This window comes from Cyprinodon tularosa, unplaced genomic scaffold (genome assembly GCF_016077235.1).
Source record: "Cyprinodon tularosa strain WSP-4 unplaced genomic scaffold, ASM1607723v1 ctg672, whole genome shotgun sequence".
In the NCBI taxonomy this organism is placed as follows: Eukaryota; Metazoa; Chordata; class Actinopteri; order Cyprinodontiformes; family Cyprinodontidae; genus Cyprinodon; species Cyprinodon tularosa.
The window spans coordinates 476,578-502,420 of NW_024039421.1; the positions used below are offsets into that span (position 1 = coordinate 476,578).

A 25,843-nucleotide genomic window follows, 5' to 3' on the forward strand; every position below is an offset into this window, starting at 1 on the left:
ATGCGGTGATTGCTAATGTCTCCATTATAACTGTAAACATGGCCGCCTAGACGCCTCGAAACAGCAGCTGATTTTGGGCGTTTCTCAATTCACGAGAATGCGAGTACGTACTCGCGTTCTCGTGAAGTCCGTTCTTGGCGAGAACGCAGGAAGATCGGACTTGACGAGAACGCGAGCACGCAAGCACGTATGTGTATTGGAGCAGAAGCGTACTCGTGACGTCATCACATGCAACGTTGTTTAGCATTTCTTTAACAGTCAAAACTATTTATTCTCTACACAAAACATTTTGAAAACAATATTTTTTATTTCTAAAGCTTAAAAAACATTTAAAAAAATTACTGAACCGCAAAAAAACGCCATCAGAACGAGTGGTAGTTCACACATAACTAGACCGAGAGAAGTGCACTACAGACGGGGTAAATTTAGCCCTGGCTGCGGTTACCCTCGGAGGTCTGCTGGTCACTCTGGTCCGCTCAACGTCTGACTTTTTTTTTAAATTTCGCACTAACTCTGTAAACAGGCCACACAGGGAGGCTTCAATGTATAATGTTATCGCCTCAAACGATTTCAAAACGTACTTTTGAAGAACAACAGTAGCAGAAAAGGGAATGTTTAACTTAACACTGTGAGCGCTGTCTGGAATCAAGCTGCGGCCGCGGGGCATTCTGGGGAAGCGGTCAGTCTGAAGAACGCACAAGTCTGCTCTGATGCATGCTCGATAAAGAGGGCGGGGCGAGAACAACATCCGGGGATTTAATGCGTTCCCGATCTGGCGTTCTTGAGAATTGGAACGGTACTCGGGCTGAGGCTGATGACGTATAACGAGTACACGAGCACACGAGAACGCTCAAGAACGCATATTGAGAAACGCCCTTTATCTATTATTATGTTTTCTCAGAAATTTTGGGGGATTTTGGTTTGGAGAGTTAACAGTTTACAAACAGAATAACACGGTTTGGTGCCTCAGATGCAGAGTTTGAGGAACAGCTGGGATCTATGAAGGAAAACTTGTTTTTTGTTGCCTTGGTTTTATAGATCGGGAATTGTTTTTGCTGTTCTCCTTGGGAGTGGCAGCCTAGTGGTTAGGGCATAGGACCTGGAATCTTGAGGTTGTGAGTTCGAAATCAACTTCCACAGAATGTCACTCTGGGTCTCTGAGCAAGACCCTTAAAGTCATATGGAAATCAGTTTTATATGTCAAATCATTCTGGCTTAAACATGTTTATAAATGTATTCTTTATCAGACTATACTGTCCCAAAATTTAGAAAATTTCCATTTAGAAAATTTTGTCTTAAAATGTGTTTTTCTTCTGCAGGCCAGTTAGTTCTACTTCATCCTGAACTCCTAAATTCGGCCAATCAGATATCAATGGTCATCTGCCAATCAAATGTTTTCGGTCATAGCATCTTGATTCATATGTCGCAGCTAATATACGCAGCGGTTGAAATCAGAATCCTTTCCTTTCCCATTGAGTTGCGTCCCAGTGTTCACGGGGATGGACGTCTGTGTCTTCGGCAGGCGTAGAGCTAACAGAACTGGCAGCGTTGCGAGGCAAGGGCTCAAACATGTACGGCTGGAAGCCTTCTACACCAAACCAAGCTTCTGCCGCCCTGGCGTCCTCTTCCACAACATCTTCGTCCCCGCTTTCCTCCTCTAAATAAAAAATGGATAACGGAGGAGACTCATCCACGACCTCCGACACTAAGCTCTCCTCCTCTTGCATGTTTCCGCTGTCCATAGCGTTCCTTGACAGCGTCTTGGTCCCAATGGAATTTCCCTTTGGGAACCTACTAGCACTAAGTTGCTAACTGGTTAGCAAGATGCTTCCCACAAACTGGCCACAACCAAACTTGATTACAAACCTTCCGCCACAACAATCCCGCCCCCTTGGTAAACGACCAATCACATTCACTTTATTCAAGCGTATAAAGTTGGGCACCACTCGGGAGAGTTTGGAAATGCAACGGTTGGAACAGCCGCTTCCCTACGGCTTTAACCCCCGGGCGCTCCACGATGGCAGCCCACTGCTCCCTAATGGGACGGGTTAAATGCAGAGTTAGATTTCTGCAGTGTGAGTTCAATTATTATTATTACTCCAGATGTTTAGTTTGTGGACATTGTTAGTATGGATCCTGCACAGTGTTTTATGAATGAGACCCCTGGTACTTTAAAAAGTTCATCATGTCAGCAGAAGGCGATCTCACCCAATAGGTAACGGCAAAGTTCTTTGTCCTCTATAGGTTCTCTATAAAGTCTATATTTCCTTTGTGGAAGTGGGACCGGGGAACGTCCAGACAGCCGATTACTTTAAAGGAGTGGGTGAGTCCACAGATGGAGACATGGCGGACATGAAGTGGGCCTGAACTGGCAACAACCTTCCTCTTCTTCCTTTGCAGCTTCATTCCTCATCGTCAGCATCGGGGGCACTCTGGTGGGTCTGGTCTTTGCCGTCATCCTCGGCTTCATCACCCGCTTTACCAAGAAGGTCCGCATCATCGAGCCCCTCTTCGTTTTCCTGATGGTCTACCTGGCCTACCTGACCGCCGAGCTCTTCTCGCTGTCCGCCATTCTGTCGTAAGTTCAGCCGTTCAGTCGGGCCAATCTGAGGTCCAGTGGTCATCCCACCATCCTGTCCCTTCCTTCACAGAATGACCTTCTGTGGCATCGGAGCCAACAAATACGTGGAGGCCAACATTTCACAGAAGTCTCGGACCACCGTCAAATATACGATGAAGACCCTGGCCAGCATTGCGGAAACCATCATCTTCATCTTTTTGGGAATCTCAGCAGTGGACAAGTCCAAATGGGCCTGGGACACAGGGCTGGTGTCCTGCACCCTGGTCTTCATCTTTGTTTTCAGAGCCGTGGGTCAGTTTCTCTCCCTGATGGTTCTGGTTGTTTCAGCCGTTACAGAAATAAGTTGATGATGTTAAGGCTCGTACTTACATAACCGTTTTCTGAAAGCACAAAGCTAGCTAAATAAAGATGGCCTACACATGAATCAATCAAAACAATGTGAAGGAAACTGGGCATTCATGCAATATTGATCACGCCATTGTTGTTATGTTCTATACGTGAGGCACTCACGTGTTTGTCCAGAGTCGGACTGATGATGCAGATGTCTGCGGTAAAGTTGCGGAAAGTCATTGACCTCAGAAATGCATGCCACAGTTCTGAAATATTCTTCTTCTTGTTGATAATACATGGTTTTGAAGAAGGATTTTTTAATTTCGGACTGAGCTTGTCTTCGTGTTGATGGAGCCTCGGCCTCACTGAACCAAATTAGTTCCAGACCTCAACTTTAGGTTTGAAAGGAGAAAAATTGGGCTAAGGCGTTGTTAACTGGGAGGATAAGGACTTTGGTTAATTTTACATCTAAATCCTCATTCCATGTTTCTAACATGTGATCAATGAGTTGAGTTAAAAGATATATTAAGTGATCTTTGAAGATTAAAAGAGCCTTTCCCCCATTTCCAAAAAAACAAACATCTTTAAAGACTCAGAAATATTGAATGTTGGATAGCAGATTGTTTTGACACAACTAAGAGGTTCACTCAGACTCAGTGGCACAAAAATTAGAGGAACCAGTTCTAAAACAGTTCTGAAAGCTTCTTTCTGATTGGTGCTTGGTCTCTGAGACGAACAGACTTCAATTCTGATTGGCCGTTGCTCCCCTGGATGAACAGATTCCCATTCTCCTGTTCTCAGGTGTGGTTGGTCAGACTTGGGTTCTGAACCGATTCCGGCTCGTCCCGTTGGACAAGATCGACCAGGTGGTGATGTCATACGGTGGCCTGCGGGGGGCAGTTGCCTTCGCTCTGGTGGTGCTGTTGGACGGCGAGCAGGTCAAAGCCAAAGATTACTTTGTTGCCACGACGATTGTGGTGGTCTTCTTCACAGTCATGTTCCAGGTAGGAGCAGCGTTGCTAAAGATTCTGGTTTGTAAACAAAAAAAAAAAAAAACCCGAAGAACCCGTTTCAGACTCGGTGAAACACCAGAATCTCATAATGGGTCTAAATGACCCTTATGAGAACCTCGAGAGTTCTGGGTTCTCAAAGTTTGGTTCTGAATTTATTGGTTTCAGGGTTTGACCATCAAACCTTTGGTGAAGTGGCTGAAGGTCCCTCGCTCCACCAACAGGAAGCCCACCATCAACGAGGAGATCCATGAGAGGGTGAGATTCATCTTCAGCTTCTCATGTGATGCAACCATTGCTTAACTGTGTGTCTGTCTGCTGTCAGGCCTTCGACCACATCCTGACCGCAGTGGAGGACATTGCAGGCCTCCAGGGGTATCACCACTGGAGAGACAAGTGAGTCCCACAATCGCCTCCACCTTCATCAGAGCGACGTCACAGAAACCTTATGACATCATGTCTGTGTGTGAAACCAGGTGGGAACAGTTTGATAAGAACTACCTGAGCAAGCTGCTGCTGAGGAAGTCGGTCTACAGGAAGAGCGAGCTGTGGGAGGCCTACCAGAAGATCAACATCCGAGACGCCATCAGCGTCATCGACCAGGTAGGCCCTGAGCTCAGGTCTAAAAGAACCGGTTCTCATGAGGCCTGCTGGGTTTGATCAAGAGGATTTTCAATAGAAAAAGACCCGGATGATGGAAAGACAGCAGGTGAAGAATCCTCCAGACCTGTGGACTCCAGCAGCAGCTCCTATCTCCTACAGAGGAAGTTTATTTCAGCTGCTTGGATTCAGGATCTGGGATTTGGTTCTGATCCACATTTAAGAAGCATATTTGAAGCTTGGGATGTAGCTGAAGCTTCAGCTCTCAGCTTTATTCTTCTTCACCACCACAGACCAAAGCTGATCTTCTGCTTATCTGCTCTGGATCTGGGGGTTTCCGGTTACTTCCTTCAGTTTCCAGCAGAGGGCAGCATTGAGAATCTAAAACAGCTCAAATCTGAGCAGGTTAACTTTGCAAGAAGAACCTCCTGTTACATCATTTTATCTTCTAACAGGACTAACTTGTTGTGTTGCTGTGGTACTAGTCTGAGTTGGGGATTAGATTTTTATTAGAACCGACCTGCTCAGACGACCAACAAGCAGAACCAAAGCAGGAAAACAGGCACAGCATCACTAAGATTGGGATCAAATATCATCTCTAAGGAAACCAGACCTTCAGAGGAAACATTTAAACTCTTTTCTAATGCAGCTCGACCTTCTTTCAGACAGTCCTAATAAATCCTAGAAAACCAGGTGAGGTTTTAATTTGGACCTCAGTTTATTTATGGAGCAGAGAATCAGCTGGAAGCAGGGGGAACATTCCTGACGTTTCAGGAACAAAAAGTTCCTTTTCTGTCGACGCAGCAAACTCTGCCTCAGCATTTTACTTCAGGATCGTGAAGAATCAGATTCCTTTAACAGTTCAGTATGAAGAACACTGGAGACATAAAACATCAAAGAGTAATTTATGTTTTAATAGGTGTAAAATGTCCTATTTCATCATCCATGGCAAATAATCCCTGTAAGCTGTGGAACAGGAAGAGCTGTGTACAGTGGCGCCTCCACAAATGTTTCACTGGGGGGGGCAGATTGGGCCACTAAAATTCTTGGGGTGGCTAATGAAACTGAAAGCCATAATTTCAGGGTTTGAATTTAAACCTGTGAGTGAAGTTGGCCCCCCCCACCTTCTTCAAATTAGACAAAATTAGTGTCAAACGTTTGTGCAGCAAAAATTTTCGTTTGTGCCGCTATCATTTTAAAGATATAAAGAAATGTTTCTAGAGGTCATCAAAGGTCAACCAGACCCCCCCCACCCCCCTACCGTAGCCGGTGTCAATTAACTCTGCTCAGTTTGTGCAGCAAAAACGGGTGTTAATTGACCTTTGATGACCTCTACAAAATGTTATTAATATAATTGAAATTATAGCAGTATAAATGAACATTTTTGCCAAACAAAAATATAAAATTTTAGAATTAATTTTAAATGTAAAATATTTAAAATAAAGATATAAAAAATTTTAAAATGCATATTTTAAAATATGTATATTTTTTTTTACTGCTATCATTTTAATTATATTAATAAATAATAAATGTTTGTAGAAGCCATCAAAGGTCAGTGAACATTTGTTCATTCTGAAACTATGAATTATAAGCTGCTGACCTATGAATATATAATTTTAAACTGTAAAAGAATGATAGCTGCAAAAACGAAAATCTTTGCTGCACAAACGTTTGACACAAATTTAGTCTAATTTGAAGAAGGTGGGGGGGCTGTTTGACCTTTTGACCTTTACATTTTCATTAATATCTTCAAAGCTAAAGCAGCACAATGAAAATTCTGCTGCACAAACATTTGACACTAATTTTGTCTGATTTGAAGAAGGTGGGGGGCCAACCTCACTCAGGTTTGAATTTACTATAGTGGTAAACCTGCCTGTAGAAATCATAACGACTTCAGTAAAAACCTCCTCAGATCCTGGTTAATTGAGTGATTTTTAATGTTACGTCGCTGGCTGTGCAGAATGGGATGAAATGCTAAACTGATGCTGCTATAATTTACACTGGAGGCGCCACTGGCTGTGAGGGACCTGTAGTCAGACGAGTCCCCGACATGTTTTACACTCCAGCTGCAGCCTCAGAGCAGAAGTCTGATTAAAACGAGGCCTGAAAATGCGTCTCTTTCCACGCAAAGGTTTTGTTTGATCAAAGACAGACTTGCAGTGGGAACCTGCGGTCCCTCACGCCGACTCTGAGCCATGCGGACGAACATTCCGCATTGCTCAGAGTCGCACATTATAAAGCCGGGAATACGCTGTACGATTGGCCTTTTCAGGCTGATTCTCCAGTCGTGCAAGCATTTTTTTTTTCAATCAGGCTGAATTTAGCCTCTAACCACCACCCCCCCATCAGGAATCGTAAGGTCGGGAGAAAACCAAACATGTTTGAGATTTAGTCGGTGGTCGTAGGCAGAGATGGCAAAAGTACTCACTTTTCGTACTTGAGTAAAAGTACAGATACTTGTGTTAAAAAATACTCTGGTAAAAGTGGAAGTACTGATTAAACTTCTTTACTCAAGTAAAAGTAACAAAGTACAGGCTTGTAAATTTACTTAAAGTATCAAAGTAAAAGTAGAAACCACTTTTTTCATGCCGTTGCCTCCATTTTAAATGGATGTCTGCCAATAGGACTAGATCTCCGTTGTGTTCATTTTCAATCATCTCGTCGTCCATGCTACTATGCTAACGCCACCGCCACCAAGCTGCAATGATTTGCCGCCAATGAATACCGCCGAATCTGTCGATTCAACTTGTAGTGGTGCGTCAAATGCAACGTAGATTCCCATCCAGTTAGATTGAACTTGGTATTGATGACGTGAAAAATAATAACGGTAACTCCATTGAAATGATTCAAAACTAAAGTAACGAGACAATTTTTTAAAATGTAAGGAGTAGAAAGTACAGATATTTGTGTAAAAATGTAAGGAGTAGAAGTAAAAAGTCGCCATAAAAATAAGTAGTAAAGTAAAGTAAAAATATCAGAAAAATCTACTTGAGTACAGTAACGAAGTATTTGTACTTCGTTACTTCCCATCTCTCGTCATAGGCAAACCGCTCAGTGGGCAAACAAGCATCAGCATTTCATGCTCCCACTGGTGAACCATAAGTACTCATGAGGATCTGTGGAATAAACAGAAAAGCTCAAATAAATCACAGCTAATCATAGGCGGTTCTAGACAGGGGCTAAAGGGGGCCGGTCCCCTGCCATTAGTCCTGGCCCTCTTCGTTTGGTCCATGTACTAAAGGTGTAGTTCTAAATATTTTTTATGATAATATGCACTGAAAGGCTTCTTTTATTTCTCCAGTATTTTTTAGGCATTTATTTAAAATAAAGGTGTTGAACTTTTAGCTTCAGTCTATTTTGAAACAGGATCACAGTTTTCTTCTGCAGGATCTCACATTTCCAGATTCCTCATGTCTCAGCTGGGTGCTAAAGGAGGGGCGGGGACAACCGGAGAAGACCTTAGTGAGGTTGGCCCCCCCACCTTCTTCAAATCAGACAAAATTTGTTTCAAACATTTGTGCAGCAAAAATTTTCGTTTGTGCCGCTACCATTTTAAAGATATAAAGGGATGTTTCTAGAGGTCATCAAAGGTCAACCAGCCCCCCCACCTTCTTCAAATCAGATGAAATGGGTGTCAATTAACTCAGCTCCGTTTGTGCAGCAAAAATTGTCTTTTATGCTGCTTTAGCTTTGAAGATATTAATGAAATATAAAGGTTAAAAGGTCAACCAGCCCCCCCACCTTCTTCAAATTAGACAAAATTAGTGTCAAACATTTGTGCAGCAAAGATTTTCGTTTGTGCCGCTTTCATTTTTTTTTACAGTTTAAAATTATATATTCATAGGTTAGCAGCTTATAATTTATAGTTTCAGAATGAAACTGTAAATTATAAGCTTCTACAAACAATTCTTAATATCATTAAAATGATAGCAGTACAAAAAAAATGTATATATATTAAAAATATGCATTTTTAATTTTTTTATATATTTATTTTAAATATTTTATATATTAAAAATTATTTTAAAATTTTATATTTTTGTATTTCAAAAATGTTCATACGGAAGAGGATTAGGGCCACTGGAAAGAAAAAAAAAAGTTTACTGATTTTAAGATTTAATTTCAGTTTAGTATGGGAAAAAAAAAAGTCAGAATTCTGACTTTAATCTCAGAATTCTGAGATTAAAGTCAGAATTCTGAGAAAAAAAGTCAGAATTCTGAGAAAAAAGTCAGAATTCTGACTTTTTTCTCAGAATTCTGAAATTAAAGTCAGAATTCTGAGATTAAAGTCAGAATTCTGAGAAAAAAAAGTCAGAATTCTGAGAAAAAAGTCAGAATTCTGAGAATAAAGTCAGAATTCTGACTTTTTTCTCAGAATTCTGAGATTAAAGTCAGAATTCTGAGAATAAAGTCAGAATTCTGAGAAAAAAGTCAGAATTCTGAGATTAAAGTCAGAATTCTGAGAAAAAAGTCAGAATTCTGAGAAAAAAGTCAGAATTCTGAGATTAAAGTCAGAATTATTAGATTAAAGTCAGAATTCTGAGAAAAAAGTCAGAATTCTGAGATTAAAGTCAGAATTCTGACTTTTTTCTCAGAATTCTGAGATTAAAGTCAGAATTCTGAGAAAAAAAAGTCAGAATTCTGAGAATAAAGTCAGAATTCTGAGAATAAAGTCAGAATTCTGAGAAAAAAGTCAAAAAGTCAGAATTCTGAGAATAAAGTCAGAATTCTGAGATTAAAGTCAGAATTCTGAGAAAAAAGTCAGAATTCTGAGAAAAAAGTCAGAATTCTGAGATTAAAGTCAGAATTATTAGATTAAAGTCAGAATTCTGAGAAAAAAGTCAGAATTCTGAGATTAAAGTCAGAATAATTCTGAGATTAAAGTCAGAATTCTGAGAAAAAAAAGTCAGAATTCTGAGAATAAAGTCAGAATTCTGAGAATAAAGTCAGAATTCTGAGAATAAAGTCAGAATTCTGAGAAAAAAGTCAAAAAGTCAGAATTCTGAGAATAAAGTCAGAATTCTGAGAATAAAGTCAGAATTCTGAGAAAAAAATCAGAAATCTGAGATTAAAGTCAGAATTCTGAGAAAAAAGTTAGAATTCTGAGATTAAAGTCAGAATTCTGAGATTAAAGTCAGAATTCTGAGAAAAAAGTCAGAATTCTGAGATTAAAGTCAGAATTCTGAGATTAAAGTCAGAATTCTGAGAAAAAAGTCAGAATTCTGAGATTAAAGTCAGAATTCTGACTTTTTTCCCATGTTAAACTGAAATAAAATTTAAAAATCAGTTTACTTTTTTTTTTTCCAGTGGCCCTAATCCTCTTCCGTAGTTCATGTGTACTGCTATCATTTTAATGATATTAATAATATTTTGTAGAGGTCATCAAAGGTCAGTGACCATCTGTTTTTGCTGCACAAACGTTTGACACAAATTTAGTCTAATTGACCTTTGATGACCTCTAGAAACATTTCTTTATATCTATAAAACGATAGCGGCACAAACAAAGATTTTTGCTGCACAAACGTTTAACACTAATTTTGTCTGATTTGAAGAAGGGGGGGGGGGGGGCAACTTCACTCAGGTGTGGAGAGGGGGGGACCGGTTTGAATCTATAGCTGAACTCTTCCAGCCTCCTAGCCGGTCTGGGTCCTTCAAAGGAACCAGCCGCTGGATTGAAACGCATCATGAGTTTGATCTGAACAGCAGACCTCTACGCTGACCTTTGACCTCTGTGTGTGCAGGGTGGGAACTTCCTGACTTCAGCCAGGCTGTCTCTGCCTTCCATGGCCAGCAGAGCCTCGTTCCCTGAAGTCACCAACGTCACCAACTACCTGTGAGTCACATGATCTCTTTCTGACGATGGAGGAGAATATTTTCATTAGAACACATCATCTCTGCTTAAATGAACTTATTAGAGCGATTTGGACCAAAATACAAACTTTGGGACTGATTTATCAAGATTTCAAATAAGGTGCACCAAACTGCACACGCATATTTTATTTTGGTGAATGCAATAAGTGGGCACGCTGCAGGTGATCTCCCAAGGTTAAAGCACGAATGTTAGGATGAGCAAACCAGTTAAAATGAGCAGATCAAATATTTTACAAAGAGTAGAACATGCAGACCTTCACAGCCCCACCCCCACGTCTCCGCAGGCTCTTTTGTCATTCTGTTCATTTTATAAATGCCGTCCTGGATTCTGCGCCCACCTGCAGAGACATTTCTTTCTTTATTTGTCTTCTATTTTTATCTCTGAGGGTCCAAATATGTTTACATCAGAGCAGAATCTCTGAACATTCAGCTCCTGCAGATCTGCTCTCTGCATACAAACAGGTTTCAATGTATTTTAGGATAAACCCTCTGAAGATCGGGACCTTTATTGCTTCAGAGTAAAGCTAAATAACCGATCCTTTGAAAAGTCCAAAAGCTCAGGAGGAAGAGATCAAATAAACTTCAGCATTTAGCATTTTTTAAGCCTCATCCTGCTGACTGTGTGGTGTCACAGGCGGGAGAACGGCAGCGGCGTGTGTCTGGACCTCCAGGTGATCGACAACGTCCCTGGATCCAAGGTGGAGGAGGACATGGAGACGCATCACGTCCTGGCGGGGAACCTTTACAAGCCCAGAAAACGGGTAATTCTGCAAACTTCCGCTGGGATTTTTTCTTTTAAAGAAACTGCTGGAAAATCTGCAGTTTGGTTTTGGAAATGTAAAATATGAGGAGAGATGATCCAGGAGACTTAAAGGAGATGATTAAACATGGTTCTGTGAACTTTGTCGATTGTGTTCAGTACCAGTCCCACTACAGCCGACACTTCATGCCGCTGGGAGAGAAGGAGCGTCAGGACCGGGAGGTGTTCCAGAGGAACATGAGGAGCCGCATGGAGACCTTCAAATCCACCCGACACAAACGGCACAAGAAGGAACGGAGCCTGAAGAAGGTAAACATGCAGAGGGACCCTCACCGCTGGAATAGCGTTGAGTTTGAGCTTTTATACAGAAGCCCAAAAAAAACGACCCCCATTCCAAAGGGGGGGCCCGTTCATCCGTTTCTATTTGCATATTGTCGTGTCTTTTACCTCTTGTTTATATGCGTCACGTCTTCGGATGAAGTTAGCTATCTTTGCTAGTTTTCATGTGAGATCTGATTAGCTTCAGCTTCCCTCTTGAATGCATATAGTTTACTCACAGTCTCCGTTGCGTGGGAATGACACGACAGGAATGCTGGATGAAGTTTACCATTTAATGGCTGGTTGGATGATTACAACAGGCTGCAATGACGCCTAGCTCCAACGAGGAATTGTCTTCTCGTCGGGGCCAAGTGGTGTCTTCTATGCAGCTTATCAAACAACTGAACTCAGGATACAGACAGCCAATATTAATAACCAAGGATCCAACTGCCCTCTAGAGGCCACACATAACATTACACTTACTTCTGTTAAGTCCTATGACTGAACTAATACATTCACTACACAGCCCCCCTCCAAGAATACTGAGTCCCTTCAGTACATATTTCAGGGTAAGTATAGACTAAATGCATTTCAACTAAGAATTACTTTAACGTCCAAAAAGTTAAACCTGAACACATTTCGAAACATCATTACTTAAATCAAAAGGAAAACAATAATTATTAGTTAGAGTCCCAAAAGTGAACTAGGTATGCTGGAAGTCAAAAAATTAACTACTGACTTTATCGATGAGAGTCCATTCATGCTTTGTACCAGACAGGGGGGCGGACTTCGCGACCTCTGGACGTGGTAGGATGCTGCAGGGGCATTGCAGGGCTGTCATCCTGGTCCGGTGGCACCGTCTCCTCTGGAGGTGGGCAAGCCGTCTTACGAGCCTGACGGCGCCGTCGTGCAGTTCTTTGACGCCCGCGTCCTCCAGGTTCTTGTTGCGTTGACTCCTCGTCCGCGCAGCTTGAAGAATCCTCTGGCTGACCGCCGGGTGCTCCATGCGATTCGATGCTGGGAGGGGGCTGGTCTCTCTGGAGAATCTCGTGCCGTCTCCGTCGTGTCCATCCAGGTATCACATCAGACGTGTAGGGCTTCAAACGGTCATGGTGCAGGATCTTTCTGTCCCGCTTCCCTATCACTTCGTACAGCACTGGGCCCAGGCAGGAGGCAATGATGCTAGGGCCTTTCCACGGCGGTTGCAGCTTTGGACTGAATCCCTTCCTCTTGGTACTGTCCTTTACAAAGACTAGATCTCCAACAGCATATGGTTTTCCTTTGGCCCTGACGTCATAGGTTCGTTTTTGGCGTTCCTGGGCGGCTTTTAGGTGTTCTCTAGCAGTTTCTTGTGCCTCCTTCAAGCCCTGCTCCAGCTCACTCAGGAACTCCGGAAACGCACATCTGTCCCGTCTGAACTCTGCTGCACCTGACCAGATGTCATGTGGTTGGTGGACCTCCCTGCCCAGCATGAGTCTGTTTGGGCTGCATCCTGTGCTGGCATTCTTGGTGCTACGATATGCTGCCGTAAGCAAGGGAAGATGCTCGTCCCAGTTCTTTTGGTTCTGGTCCACATAGCAGCGCACCATCTGCAGGAGGGTTCTATTGAATCTTTCAACTTGGCCATTTGATGCCGGGTGGTATGGCGTAGTTCTAGTTTTGGTGATTTGAAGCAGCTGACACACTGTCTTAAACAGGGTGCTTTCAAAATTGCGACCCTGGTCGCTATGGAGTTCCAGGGGGCAACCAAAACGTGATATAAAGTCATACACAAGTCTTCTAGCTGTGGTTTCTGCTCCTTGATCGGGTACCCCATAAGCTTCCACCCATCGCGTGAACTGGTCTATGATGACCAGAATGTACTTATTGCCTGCTGTAGATACTGGAAAGGGACCCAGTATGTCCAACTGTAGGCGGTCAAGGGGAGCTCCGGCCTGGTACGACTGCAGTGCTGCTTTTGTTGTTGGCCCAGCAGTCTTGCGTGTGGTACAGTTCTGGCATTTTTGTACAAAGAGCTGCACATCACCTCCCATCGCATACCAGTGGTAGCTCTGCTTCAGGCGTTGTAGAGTTTTATCAATCCCCAGGTGGCCCCCATGAGGTGGATCATGGCAGGCCCTGATTAATTCCATCTGCATTGAGGTTGGTACTAACAGCAAGTGGCGTGGTTGTCCTCCATCCGCCCTCTCCCAACGATAGACCAGAACTCCATGGTGCAGCTCGATCTGGGGCCAGCACAGCCAGTACTTCCTAGCAGCAGGACTTTCAAGGGACACCTCATCTCGTGTGGGCAGTTCTCCTTTTTCAATCCACTGATGCAGCTTGGATAAAACAGGGTCTTTGCGCTGCTCAAGTGCCCATTCTTCTTGGGTAACCGGCTGAAGCCAGTTTGTAGCAGGCGTGCCTGTCCCTTCTGTCACTGGATCTTTTGGTTGTTCTTTTGTTCGATTTCCCTCATCTTCGTTTGTGGTTAGACGCCTGACTGCAAGGGGAACCACATCATCCACATCCTCAGTGAACTTGGCCCATTGTTGGTCGAGTCGTTGGCAGTGTGCACAGCCATGGCATGGCAGAGAAGCCACATCTTGCCCTGCCTCATAGCAGTCACAGCTTTCACTCCCGTCACCATCTTTGCGCGACATGCCATCAGCATTTAGATGTCTCCTTCCTTCTCTATGCTCAATCTCAAAGTCGTACTGGCTCATTTCTTCCAACCATCTTGCTAATTGGCCTTGGGGATTCTTGAACCTGAAGAGCCATACCAGACTGTTGTGGTCTGTGCGTAAGAGGAATCTTCTCCCCAGAAGGTAATGCCGGAACTGCCGGGTGAATTTAATCACAGCCAGTAACTCTCTTCGGGTTACACAGTATCTCTGCTGTATCGAGGTCAGGTGATTGCTTGCGTACGAAATGACTCTCTCTTCACCCCACTGATTTTGAGACAGTACAGCTCCAATGCTGTGGTTAGATGCATCTGTGTCTAGTATGAATTTCCCTTCACTGGTAGGGTAAGCCAGTATTGGAGATGAGGTGAGCTTTTTCTTCAAGTGCAGGAAGGCTTCTCTTTGTTCCTCCCCCCATTCAAATTGGACTTCCTTCTTCAAGAGGTACGTTAATGGGCTCGCTAGTTCAGCAAAGGATGGAACAAACTTTCTGTAATAGTTACACAGCCCTAGGAAGGCTTGGAGTTCTTGCCTGCCTGTGGGGTAGGGCCAGTCCTGTACATCCTTCACAAGTGCTGAATTCGGTCGTATGCCTTCACCACTAACGACGTGTCCCAAGAACAGGACTTCTTCCTTTAGGAGTTGGCATTTTGACGGTTTAAGTTTCAGCCCAAAGCTCTGCAGTCTTCCAAAGACTTCGGTCAGGCGATCCAGGCTCTCCTCGACGTCTTTCCCTAGAATTATTATGTCATCTAGGTAAATCAGTAGTGTGTCCCACTGAAGACCACGAAGGGCAAACTCCATCGCCCTCTGAAATGTCCCAGGGGCGTTACACAACCCGAAGGGCATCCGGGTATACTCGTATAGTCCATACTTCGTGATGAACGCTGTCTTTCCACGGTCTCTTTCATCTACAGCAATCTGCCAGTATCCACTTTGTAGGTCAAGAGTGGAAAAGACTGTCGCCCCACCCAGCACATCTAAGCACTCTTCAATCTTTGGCAGAGGATATGCATCCTTTGTTGTCAAGCTGTTCAGATGCCGATAGTCGACACACCAACGTACACCTCCGTCTTTTTTGCGGACTAGAACCACAGGCGATGCCCATCCAGATGACGAGGGGGTTATTACTCCTGCATCCAGCATAGACTTAAGGTGGGTTTCCTCTTCATTTTGAAAGCCCAAGGGTGTTCGCCTTGCTGGTTGACGGACTGGTCTGGCTGTACCAGTGTCTATCTGGTGTGAGACGGCAGAGAAGTAGCCAAGGTCTGTGTCAGATACAGCAAACAGGGACTGGTAGTTAAGCAGTAGAACAATCAGTTTCTCTTGCTGCTCCTCGCTAAGCATCTCTCCAGATGCCGTGTATAGAGTTTGCACATGTTCAGGTAGGTCAGTGGCTTTAGCAGTGACGACCCTGCCGATCTTTGGTGCACTTTTGGGGTCATTGTCTGAGTTGCATTCAATGTCCAGTTCAGACTGTAAAGTGGAGTCATCTGAGAAGGCCTCAATCAGGATTCCGAGGCATGCCCCTTTACGCAAAGCAGCCTTATCTGAGGAAAGGTTGCACAAGCGCACAGGCACACGAGCATCCATGTTTGTGACTGCACTTCCTGAGGACACATTCTCTGTAATGCTAGTTGGCTCCAACACAGCAGGGACGCCTGGCCTTGGGTACTCCACCTCTCCCCATACCACACATTCACACTCTGGTGGCAGTGTTGTATCTCTTTCCAGCAGTACACGGGCAACTGAGTAGTCTGGCCCCTCCCCGCCCACAATCTTAGCGGGAATGGGCTCCCCTGCGATAAAAACCCGGCCAGTAGCTTCGATTGTGACATTTGCAGCTCTGAGGAAGTCAAGACCGAGCAGAAGACAATCATGGATTGGGGCCACATAGACATCCCAGTCAAAACTGTGGGTTCCTATTTGGAAAACCACTTGCACTCCACTCATGGCTGTCATCTCACTGTTGGACTCGGCATTGTGAAGAACTGCCTTTTTTAGATGTGGTGGGTCACGCCCATACAGTTGCTTGTAAAGCCCTTCAGAGAGGACAGTTGCCTCAGCCCCTGTGTCCACTACAGCTTGGACTGGAGTGTCGTTCACCTTCAGTGTAATGTGAAGACTAGGCCCTCGGTTGGTGGCACGACTGATTGTCAATGTTGGGGACCGAGTCTGCTCTTGGGCCATGTCATGCTCGCTTGCCGTAGTACGCCTGGTGGTTGGGCTAGGTGACCTGGAGCATTCCCTCCTGAAGTGCCCCGCTTCCCCACACCCATAGCAGGGCCCTTTTGTGCTTCTAGGAGGGCTTGCAGAGGTAGTGCGTGCACTGCTACGTGACTGAGTAGGCTGCTGCTGCCTGCGGCTTTGGTCATGATAGACGCCATGTTCTCTGCCCGGGGAAACGTCGGAGTGCCTCTGCCCTCTTTGTTCACTCATGACTGGTTGCAGACGGCTAAGAGTCAACTGCATTTGTTCTACCTTCTCTAACAGGCCTTTGAACTGGTCAGCTGTGACATAAGTGGGGGTTTGAACCCGGGGAGAAACATGCGCCATCTCGTCATTGTCATCAGCCCAAGACACACGTCTTGTTCTACCCTTCAGGTCCACTTCCCGCCCCACTGTAGCCTTGTAGTTGTGTTCATGTGCTTCCACTAGCTTTTGGGCGTCTGCCAGCGTGCATGGATCTTTATTCATCACTTCATAGGCTAGCTTTTGATCTTTCAACCCCTTTAGAAAAGCATCTGCAGCCAATTGATCTTGCAGGGACATATCTACCCCAGGGTAGGCAAAGGTTACTAAACGTCTCACCTCCTCTGCAAACTCCGCAGATGACTCTTTTGACTGGCGTAATTCTCCAAGTTTCCTGCGAACCGTTGTTGGGGGATCTTGATGACCAAAGCGTTGAGTTAGGTGTTCTTTAAGCAGAGTGTAGTCTTCTCTGATGTGTTCTGGAAGGGAACATACATAGCGCATGGCAGCGCCGCGAAGACATTCATGCAGCTTGTCGACCCTTTCAGCACCAGTCCATGAATATTTGCGAGCTAGTCTTTCGAATGGCAACAAGAATGGCTCCCAGTCGTCTTTTCCATCATACGTCGCCATTTTTGCTCTAGGCCCATCATATGGGGCAGTTGGAGGAACGTCAGATTGTATGTGACTGGAACCATGAGTCCGAGAGGTGGCAGCTGTGAAACGCTGTCGTCCTCTCTCCCTTTCCATGCCTCTGGCCCTGTCCACAGCGCCTGAATCAGACAGCAGCCAAGGGGGGCCTGTGCTCTGGGACCGCTGTTGAATTACATCCAGTTCAGCAGCAAATTGGTTTGTTGCACCGTCAGCAGCACGTGGAGCAGACATAAGTGTGGCTTGGGATACTACAGGTGAGTGTGAAATTGAATGTTCCTGCAGGCTGGGGCGAGCAAAGCCATCTTGGGTGGCGTGAGATGTGCGACTTCGGGTCACCTGATCTGAATTCACAGTTGACACTCCCACTGCAGGCGCTGTAAGCTGTGGAGATGGGCCCCTGTTGGAATGGAGATGTGTGGTCAACCCAGCCAAGGTTTGTTGCATGTGTTGCATCTGTTGCATTTGCGTTTGTTGCATTTGTTGCATTTGCGTGCGTTGCATGTGGGCTTGCTGCTCTAACAAGAGTTTTACCCATGACGGTGGGTCTGACGATGTTATTGTGGCCGCAGTCGCACTATCTCCACTTGCTTGGTCTTCCGACATCATGACAGGATTTCCTTCTTTCAGGGTTTTTTTTTTTTTTTTTTTTTTTTTTTTAATATATATATATATTTTTTTTTTTTTTATTTAGTTATTTTTTATTTATTTATTTTCTTCTTATCTTTTATTATTATTATTTATTTTATTTATTTTTTTTTTATTTTATTTATTTATTTATTTATTTTTTTTTATTATTATTATTATTTTTTTTTTTTTTAAGATGAACAAAGTGTTTTGAATGCAATCCTGTACTTTGGCACTTCAAGCAAGTCAGTATAGTGGATGTTATTAGCAGGGCTAATGTCCAAGGCAATGTGCAATAAACAGTTCAGAAATCATTCGCACGTCGCTGTTATGCTACTTTTCGGTTGTCCTTAACATCTACGTCGGGCACTTTTTCCCTTTGCAGCACCGCCGCATCCTTCTCTCGCACGGGGGAATGGAAACAGAGCACCGTCGAGTGACTGGATATCTCTGATGATTCGGCAAAGAATAAAACTCTGATACAGTCCAAAAGTTCGGCAGAATGAAAGTATTAAGTGCAAACTCCCAAAGCACACTAATATTTCGGTCCACTTTGCTTCTGACACCAGTGTCGTGTCTTTTACCTCTTGTTTATATGCGTCACGTCTTCGGATGAAGTTAGCTATCTTTGCTAGTTTTCATGTGAGATCTGATTAGCTTCAGCTTCCCTCTTGAATGCATATAGTTTACTCACAGTCTCCGTTGCGTGGGAATGACACGACAGGAATGCTGGATGAAGTTTACCATTTAATGGCTGGTTGGATGATTACAACAGGCTGCAATGACGCCTAGCTCCAACGAGGAATTGTCTTCTCGTCGGGGCCAAGTGGTGTCTTCTATGCAGCTTATCAAACAACTGAACTCAGGATACAGACAGCCAATATTAATAACCAAGAATCCAACTGCCCTCTAGAGGCCACACATAACATTACACTTACTTCTGTTAAGTCCTATGACTGAACTAATACATTCACTACAATATTTTAAAAACATTTTGAATTGGAAAAGCTTCCTGGATGGAAGAGAAACGTCTTCAAACTTGGAAACAAACAAATTGTTTTTAATTTTCTTTTTTTTGTGGAGTTGCTTTGAAACAAAAGCCACATTTTATGCTGCAAAAAAATTCTGACACAGTTTATTTATTTAATGTGGGGAGTTGGTTTGATTTTGACCTTTGACATTGTTTAATAACCATAAATGAAAACCAGTCTAAACAGCCAAATTCAATGACACCAAGTTAGTTTGATTGGAAGACGGTTGGTTAGGGGTTGACCTTTGGTGACCCCTGGAAGGTTTCATTTATATCTTTAAAATAGGGCTGCAACTAACGATTATTGTAAAAATCGATGAATCGGACAAATATTTTTTTTTTATATTAACCTCTTTATTTCAAAATAAACATTTTAGACAGAACAAACAAGCACACAAGTACAGGTTGCTCATTAACTGTACTGGTGCAATATGAAAAATAAATGTTTGTGTTAAAACTACGCAAACTTACATGAGAAATGTAGCTGTACATCCACAAAATATAGGCTACTTTGTTTCATAAAGCGCAAAAAAAAGACATTTTTGTTTTTAAAGCCCCTAAGGGATTCAAACAATAGGCCCCCCCATTTCACCAAATGAGGTTTTTTAGACTAGAAGAGTTCTGCCTTTTAAGACAGGAAAGTATAGCAGTTAAAGTTGCTACTTGAGAAAATACTGAACCATAGAGATAAAAATAGCCCTGTGATTCAAATTATAAATTGTATTTGGAATAAAAATGAGAGAACTAGGGGTGCTAAAAAACACATCCTCCAAAGACAGATATTTACATGGGACTGTGGCAGATAATTAATTGGCATATTACTGATCTTGCTGGATTTTATTCTGCTTTACTTCCATAAATTGCAGGATCTTCTTTACTTTATCTTTGCCAGAAGATTTAAACTTTAAAAGCCTTGCCCTCATAATTTGCAAGTTAATGTATTTATAAAGGCTATTTTAATTATTGTGATCAATTTGCGCCGTCAATCCCGGCGCATGCGCGCTTCATTTGCAGTCTGGACGCTGAGGGTAAACATCCTGCGGCTCTGACTGCAGCGCTGAGAGGGACTCCTGCAGGAGAACGGGGTTGGGATGGGGGAGGCGCCCCACGGCAGAGTAGGAACGATACATGCTTTCACGTAAGAGTCTCCAAAAGCCGCCAGTGACACCGTAAAAAGTCGCCAGATTTGTCGCTAGTCGCTTTTTTTAAAAAAAAGTCGCTGGAGGGGTCTGAAAAGTCGCTAAATATAGCAACAAAGTCGCTGAGTTGGCAACACTGCGCACCTGCAGCGCTGGCTCGCTCTGCCGTAATTTTTTTTTCTTCCCCCATGGCAGTGATGACACAACTGATCGATGATGAAATTCGTTGCCAACGCTTTTAAAAGTCGATTTTTATCGATTCGCTGTTGCAGCCCTACTTTAAAATGATAGAAGGACAAAGGAAGATTTTATGCTGCACAAATGTTTGACACCATTTTTGTTTAATTTGAAGAAGGAGCAGCAGTTCTTCACTGCAAAGATCTGCTCCAGGAATGAAAGATTCAGTTAAATTTAGTTTTTCCTCTCCACTGTCGCTACAAGCATGCTTAGTGTGAGGGATTGCTGAAGAGTCAATGAGTCGATGCAATCAGCTGGTTTTCCTTAGATAGAACTAACTAATGAACATTGAAGCGGGATTAGGAACAGTACAAGAACTCAGCTGCAGGACGGTTTAGAAGTTCTTCTCTGTGGGATGTTTAGATGAATCTGCAGGAATTAGACGGGTCCAAACAGCTGGTTCCTTTGGGTCGTCTCTGAAGGATCAGGGAGGATCTGAAGAGGATAGAGGCCTAAGATTCTTCAGCTAGATCTAGTTTCTAGGTTCAGCTGCTGACTGAGCAGCTAATTGACCTTTATTTAGATTCATCTAGAGCTGCAGCATGGACCTGGCAGAACCATAGAGTTCCTGGGTTCCTATCACTGAGAACTAGGGATGCACGATATCGGGATTTTGGCCGATATCCGATATGCCGATATTTTAAAACCCATGTAGCTGATAACCGATATCGATACCGATGTTAAAGCTGGACAAAAATAAGTAGTCATTGAAAATAGCAGTTTTGTTATCCATTTCTGACACTTTGAAAAATAATAAACTCAAATATATTTTCATATGCTGATATCAAATAGATTTTTAAAAACGCGGTATCGATCTATTTTACTTTCAAAATCTGGTGAAATTTCATTGTTCTGTTACAAACTCTCGTGATATTTTGCAAATTCTTGTGAGATTTTGTTAGTAAAATAGATCGATACCGCGTCAATATATCAACATATAAAAATATGGCGAAATTTGGTGAATTTTCGGGGGATTTCGTAGCATAACGATGACATATAGCAATATTTCATTAGTAAAAGAGATTGATATGGTGTTTTTAAATGGCAATATATCAGCATATGAAGATATTGGGATATTTTAATGTATCAATATTTTTTCCCTCGTCTTTAGAAGTTTTTAAGTCTGTAAAAAAGACGTTTTTGAGGAAGAAGAAGAAGTAGTATTTATTTATTTATTTTTTTTAGACTTTAGAAACTCAGAAGCTGATCAAATATCGGGTTAAATATCGGTGGGGTGGCCGATGTCCGATATTCAGTTTTAAGGCCGATACCGATAGGGGGCCGATTATATCCTGCATCCCTGCTGAAAACTCTACTTTTAAAGAGCGGAGATGAAGCAGCTCTGCTGCTCCAGAACTGCTTCAGACCTCAATATATTCAGCGACAGAACATTGGTCCGGTTTGTTTTATTCTTTAACGTTCGCAGCTTTACTCCTTTCCTGTTTCCACAGCGCCGAGGATCCGACTCTAAGGATGAGGGAGGAGACAAACCCAGACGTAACGTCAGCTGGCAGGACAAAGGTAAGAAAACCAGAAGGCCCACCTAGACCAGGATTAACCAGTTAAACATCAGCAGGTCCGAATAAAGAAAACCATCAACCAGTAAAGGTCTGAAAACATTTTTAACTATAATCTTTTACTTTAAACAGAATTTAACGCTGAAATAAAATGAGGTTTTTATGCATCCATGTTATACATTGACTTTTTAAATAAAAAAAAACTATTTCCGTTTTAAAAGGTTTAAAAGTGTTTTTTTAAGTACACTGCAAAAAAATGGAAATCTAAATAAGTAAGTAATTTATTATCTAATTATCTTATTTTAGGAGTAAAAATACTCATTCCATTGGCAGATCATCTTATTTACCTGCTCAAATTAAGGGTTTATACACTTAATTTAAGACATGTTTACTTATTTCTAGATGTTTTTTTGCAGTGTAGAGAACAGCAATCGTTCAGTTTGGTATAAAGACAATATCCTGATTCACATATTTTACACTGCAAAAACGATCTAGAAATAAGTAACAATTTCCTAAATTAAGTGTATTCACCCTTAAAGGGATAGTTCGGTATTTTTGACATGAATCTGTATGGCATCCCCATCACCAGTGGCATGCAATCACACTGACTTACCCCTGGCAGCGTCCTGTGAGCAGAGTTCTCGTCCAGTTTTGGTCAAGCCGAAAGTAGTCCGTCAGGTTTTTAGGAACAGCGAAATAAAACTTTTCTCTTCCCAAAACATTATGTGTTCAAAAGAGCGATATTTTTGCATCCCAAAAACTTTGTAGTGGAAAAAGTCACACGTCGTTATCAATTGGTCCTATTTTCTCTCTGTCCGCTAGCTGGGCGGAGGGAGACATGGCTGTTGTCAGGTTCTCGCTGTCTGAATGACGGCGCGCACTGATACGAACAGAGAGAAAATAGGACCAATTGATAACGACGTGTGACTTTTTCCACTACAAAGTTTTTGGGATGCAAAAATATCGCTCTTTTGAACACATAATGTTTTGGGAAGAGAAAAGTTTTATTTCGCTGTTCCTAAAAACCTGACGGACTACTTTCGGCTTGACCAAAACTGGACGATAACTCTGCTCACAGGACGCTGCCAGGGGTAAGTCAGTGTGATTGCATGCCACTGGTGATGGGGATGCCATACAGATTCATGTCAAAAATACCGAACTATCCCTTTAATTTGAGTAGGTAAATAAGATGATCTGCCAATGGAATGAGTAATTTTACTCCTAAAATAAGATAATTAGATAATATACACTTGAAATAAGACAATGCAATTGTGTTTTCTTATTTTAAGTGTAAATTTTCTTGTTCCATTGGCAAAATGTATCTTTTACCTCCTCAATTCAAGAACAAATGCACTTATTCTAAGACAAAATGACTTTTCTAGATTCAGATTTTTTGCAGTGTATAAAACACCAGAACTGCACTGCAAAACCGAGCTAGAAATAAGTACAAATTTCTTAAATTAAGTGTATTCACCCTTAATTTGAGTAGGTAAATTAGATAGTTTGCCAATGGAATGAGTATTTTTACAGTGTATAAAACACCTGAACTGAGCGTTGAGCCAAACATCCTCTAAGGGTGCAGGGTCATCTTTGAGCACGCCATTTCACTTTTCTTTCACCAGTTCACCGCAGTTCTCATTGGCTCATCTGGATCACATGCAGCCTGGAGCCGGACGCTCCGCAGGGCTTTACCGTATTAACAGGAGAAGAGGAGCAAGTGAAATTAGACACTGCCGTCAGACAACATGCGTTAGTTTATAAATGTTTTAAATCTGGTTGAATTAGAATCAGCAGGTGGGTTCTGATCCGGAACCCGGTCCACTAATCCATGAGCTCTGGTTTAACCTTAGAACGTCCGATGATCTGATGGCGTTCTCCCTTCCATCGTCTCCAGCCGAGCAGCTTCTAGACCCTCGGATCTAACCTGCTGCTGTTCTGTCTCAGATCCTGTGGTCGTTCCTGTGGAACCTGAAGAGGACAAAGCCGATCACTCCGACCCGGAAAAGGAGGAAGATGTCGGCATCACCTTCGTGGCTCGGAAGGCGGAGACGCCCAAACAGCGACCCAAATCCGGTAAAACTCTGAGGAGAAGAAGAAGCTGTAGATCTACAGAAAACTGAGTCTAGAATCTCTGACTGCTGTTTCTCCTTCAGTCCCAGCAGCTCTGGACGTCTGTCAGAGCCCCCCACCCCACACCCCCTCCCCTCCCGCTGCAGACAGCCATTTGCCGTGGAAGGGAAGCGTTGGAGCCCCTCCCCCGTGTGTTTCTGTGGAGGCCACCAAGATCATCCCTGTGGACCTGCAGCAGGCCTGGAACCAGAGCATCTCCTCCCTGGAGAGCATCTCCTCCCCACCTGCCCCCACTGAGCCCGTCCACCCTCGCGTCAGCGCCCTCTCCAGGCTGGGAGGACCCCGGCCGCTCTCCTACACAGGGCCGACGGCGGGGCCCCCGCTGCCCCAGGCCTCCTTCAGCTTTCCAGAGAGGAAGAAGAAGCAGCAGGTGGAGGAGGAGGAAGAGGAGGAGGAGCCTGGGGCGTCGCAGGAAATGCAGCCGCTCATGTCGCCCCTGAGGCTCCCCGGGTCACCGCCGCCCGCGCCCCCACCTGCTCCACCGCCGGGTTCTGGGAGGAGGAGGAACCCCTGCGTGTATCTGAGGAGCCTGGTGACCACGCCCCCCGGTGGCAGCAGTGAGCCTCACAGTCACAGACCCACGCAGCTCTGAACGCAGACCCAGGAGTTCCACCAATCAGAAACCAGCTCCGTCCCCCCGCCCATAAAACTGAATCACATGACCAAAGGGTGTCCAACCTCTGATCTTTACCACATCATCACCAGCTGGACGATCATTTAATCACGTCTCCTCAGCCTCCTTCATCATCACCTTGTGCAGCAAAAATATTCATTTGTGCTGCTTTGGATTTGAAGATATTAATGAATATGTAAAGGTCAAAAGGTCAAGCAGCCCCCCCACCTTATTCAAACCAGACAAAATTGGTTTCAAACGTTTGTGCAGCAAAAATTTTCGTTTGTGCCGCTACCGTTTTAAAGATATAAAGAAATGTTTCTAGAGGTCATCAAAGGTCAACCCCCCCCCCCCCCCCCCCCATAGCCGGTGTCAATTAACTCGGCTCCGTTTTGTGCAGCAAAAACAGATGTTAGCTGACCTTTTATGACCTCTACAAAATATTATTAATATCATTAAAATGATAGCAGTACAAAAGGAAATTTTTGCCATACAAAAATATTAAATTTAGAATTAATTTGAAATAATATTTAAAATAAACATATTAAAAATGTAAAAAATGCTTATTTTAAAATATATACATTTTTTGTACTGCTATCATTTTAATGATATTAATAATTGTTTGTAGAAGCCATCAAAGGACAGTGAACATTTGTTCATTCTGAAACTATAAATGATAAGTTGCTAATCTATGATTATATGATTTTAAACTATAAAAAAATGATAGCGGCAGAAACGAGAATTTTTTCTGCACAAACGTTTGACACCAATTTTGTTTGATTTTAAGAAGGTGGGGGGGCAACTTCACTCAGGTGATTCAGAATCCACCTGGACGATCTTTCTGGGTCACCTTTACGGTTCTGCTCCAGCAGCCAAAGCTTTCTGTGTTTCTTCATCCATGGTGACCTCAGGGTCAGCCTCAGCTTTGCTTTGATGGCAAAGTTCTTGGATCTTCTGATCCCAAACCTCCATGGGGGGTCCATCAGAGAACCGAACCCTCCAGCAGGTGTTCAGTCTGTCATTAATGGTTTTCTGGACAGATCCGCCTCCTTTGCTGCTCCTAGGGTAACATCATGGAGGTTCTGGACCCTCTCTGCGTCCTGAAGCTTCTCCTCACATCGGAACGTCTCATAAATGGGTTCCTCTTGCTATTCCTATTATCTAGTTGTAGAGATTCTGATGGAGCTGAAGGTCAAAGGTCTCCTGATCCATTCCTGTTTTTCAACCAACCACCTGCTGATACGATCCTGATGGTGAAGCAGGTGGAACGTTTGTTCTCTGCTTCCTGATTAGAGCT

General features: G+C 43.3%; 1 protein-coding gene across 1 annotated transcript in view; it reads left to right on the forward strand.

The window, feature by feature from the left end:
• The window catches only part of slc9a5 (solute carrier family 9 member A5), a 43,621-nt gene extending 18,829 nt beyond the window's left edge, over window positions 1–24,792 (forward strand). The window contains exons 4-16 of the mRNA XM_038267434.1: window positions 2,245–2,323; window positions 2,401–2,578; window positions 2,652–2,872; window positions 3,713–3,915; window positions 4,090–4,179; window positions 4,247–4,317; window positions 4,398–4,524; window positions 10,260–10,351; window positions 11,024–11,150; window positions 11,309–11,458; window positions 21,738–21,807; window positions 23,748–23,876; window positions 23,957–24,792. Of these exons, the coding sequence (XP_038123362.1) occupies window positions 2,245–2,323; window positions 2,401–2,578; window positions 2,652–2,872; window positions 3,713–3,915; window positions 4,090–4,179; window positions 4,247–4,317; window positions 4,398–4,524; window positions 10,260–10,351; window positions 11,024–11,150; window positions 11,309–11,458; window positions 21,738–21,807; window positions 23,748–23,876; window positions 23,957–24,525 (2,106 nt within the window). The 3' untranslated portion in view covers window positions 24,526–24,792. The remainder of the gene's footprint in view (window positions 1–2,244; window positions 2,324–2,400; window positions 2,579–2,651; window positions 2,873–3,712; window positions 3,916–4,089; window positions 4,180–4,246; window positions 4,318–4,397; window positions 4,525–10,259; window positions 10,352–11,023; window positions 11,151–11,308; window positions 11,459–21,737; window positions 21,808–23,747; window positions 23,877–23,956) is intronic.
• The last annotated feature ends 1,051 nt before the right edge of the window (window positions 24,793–25,843 follow it).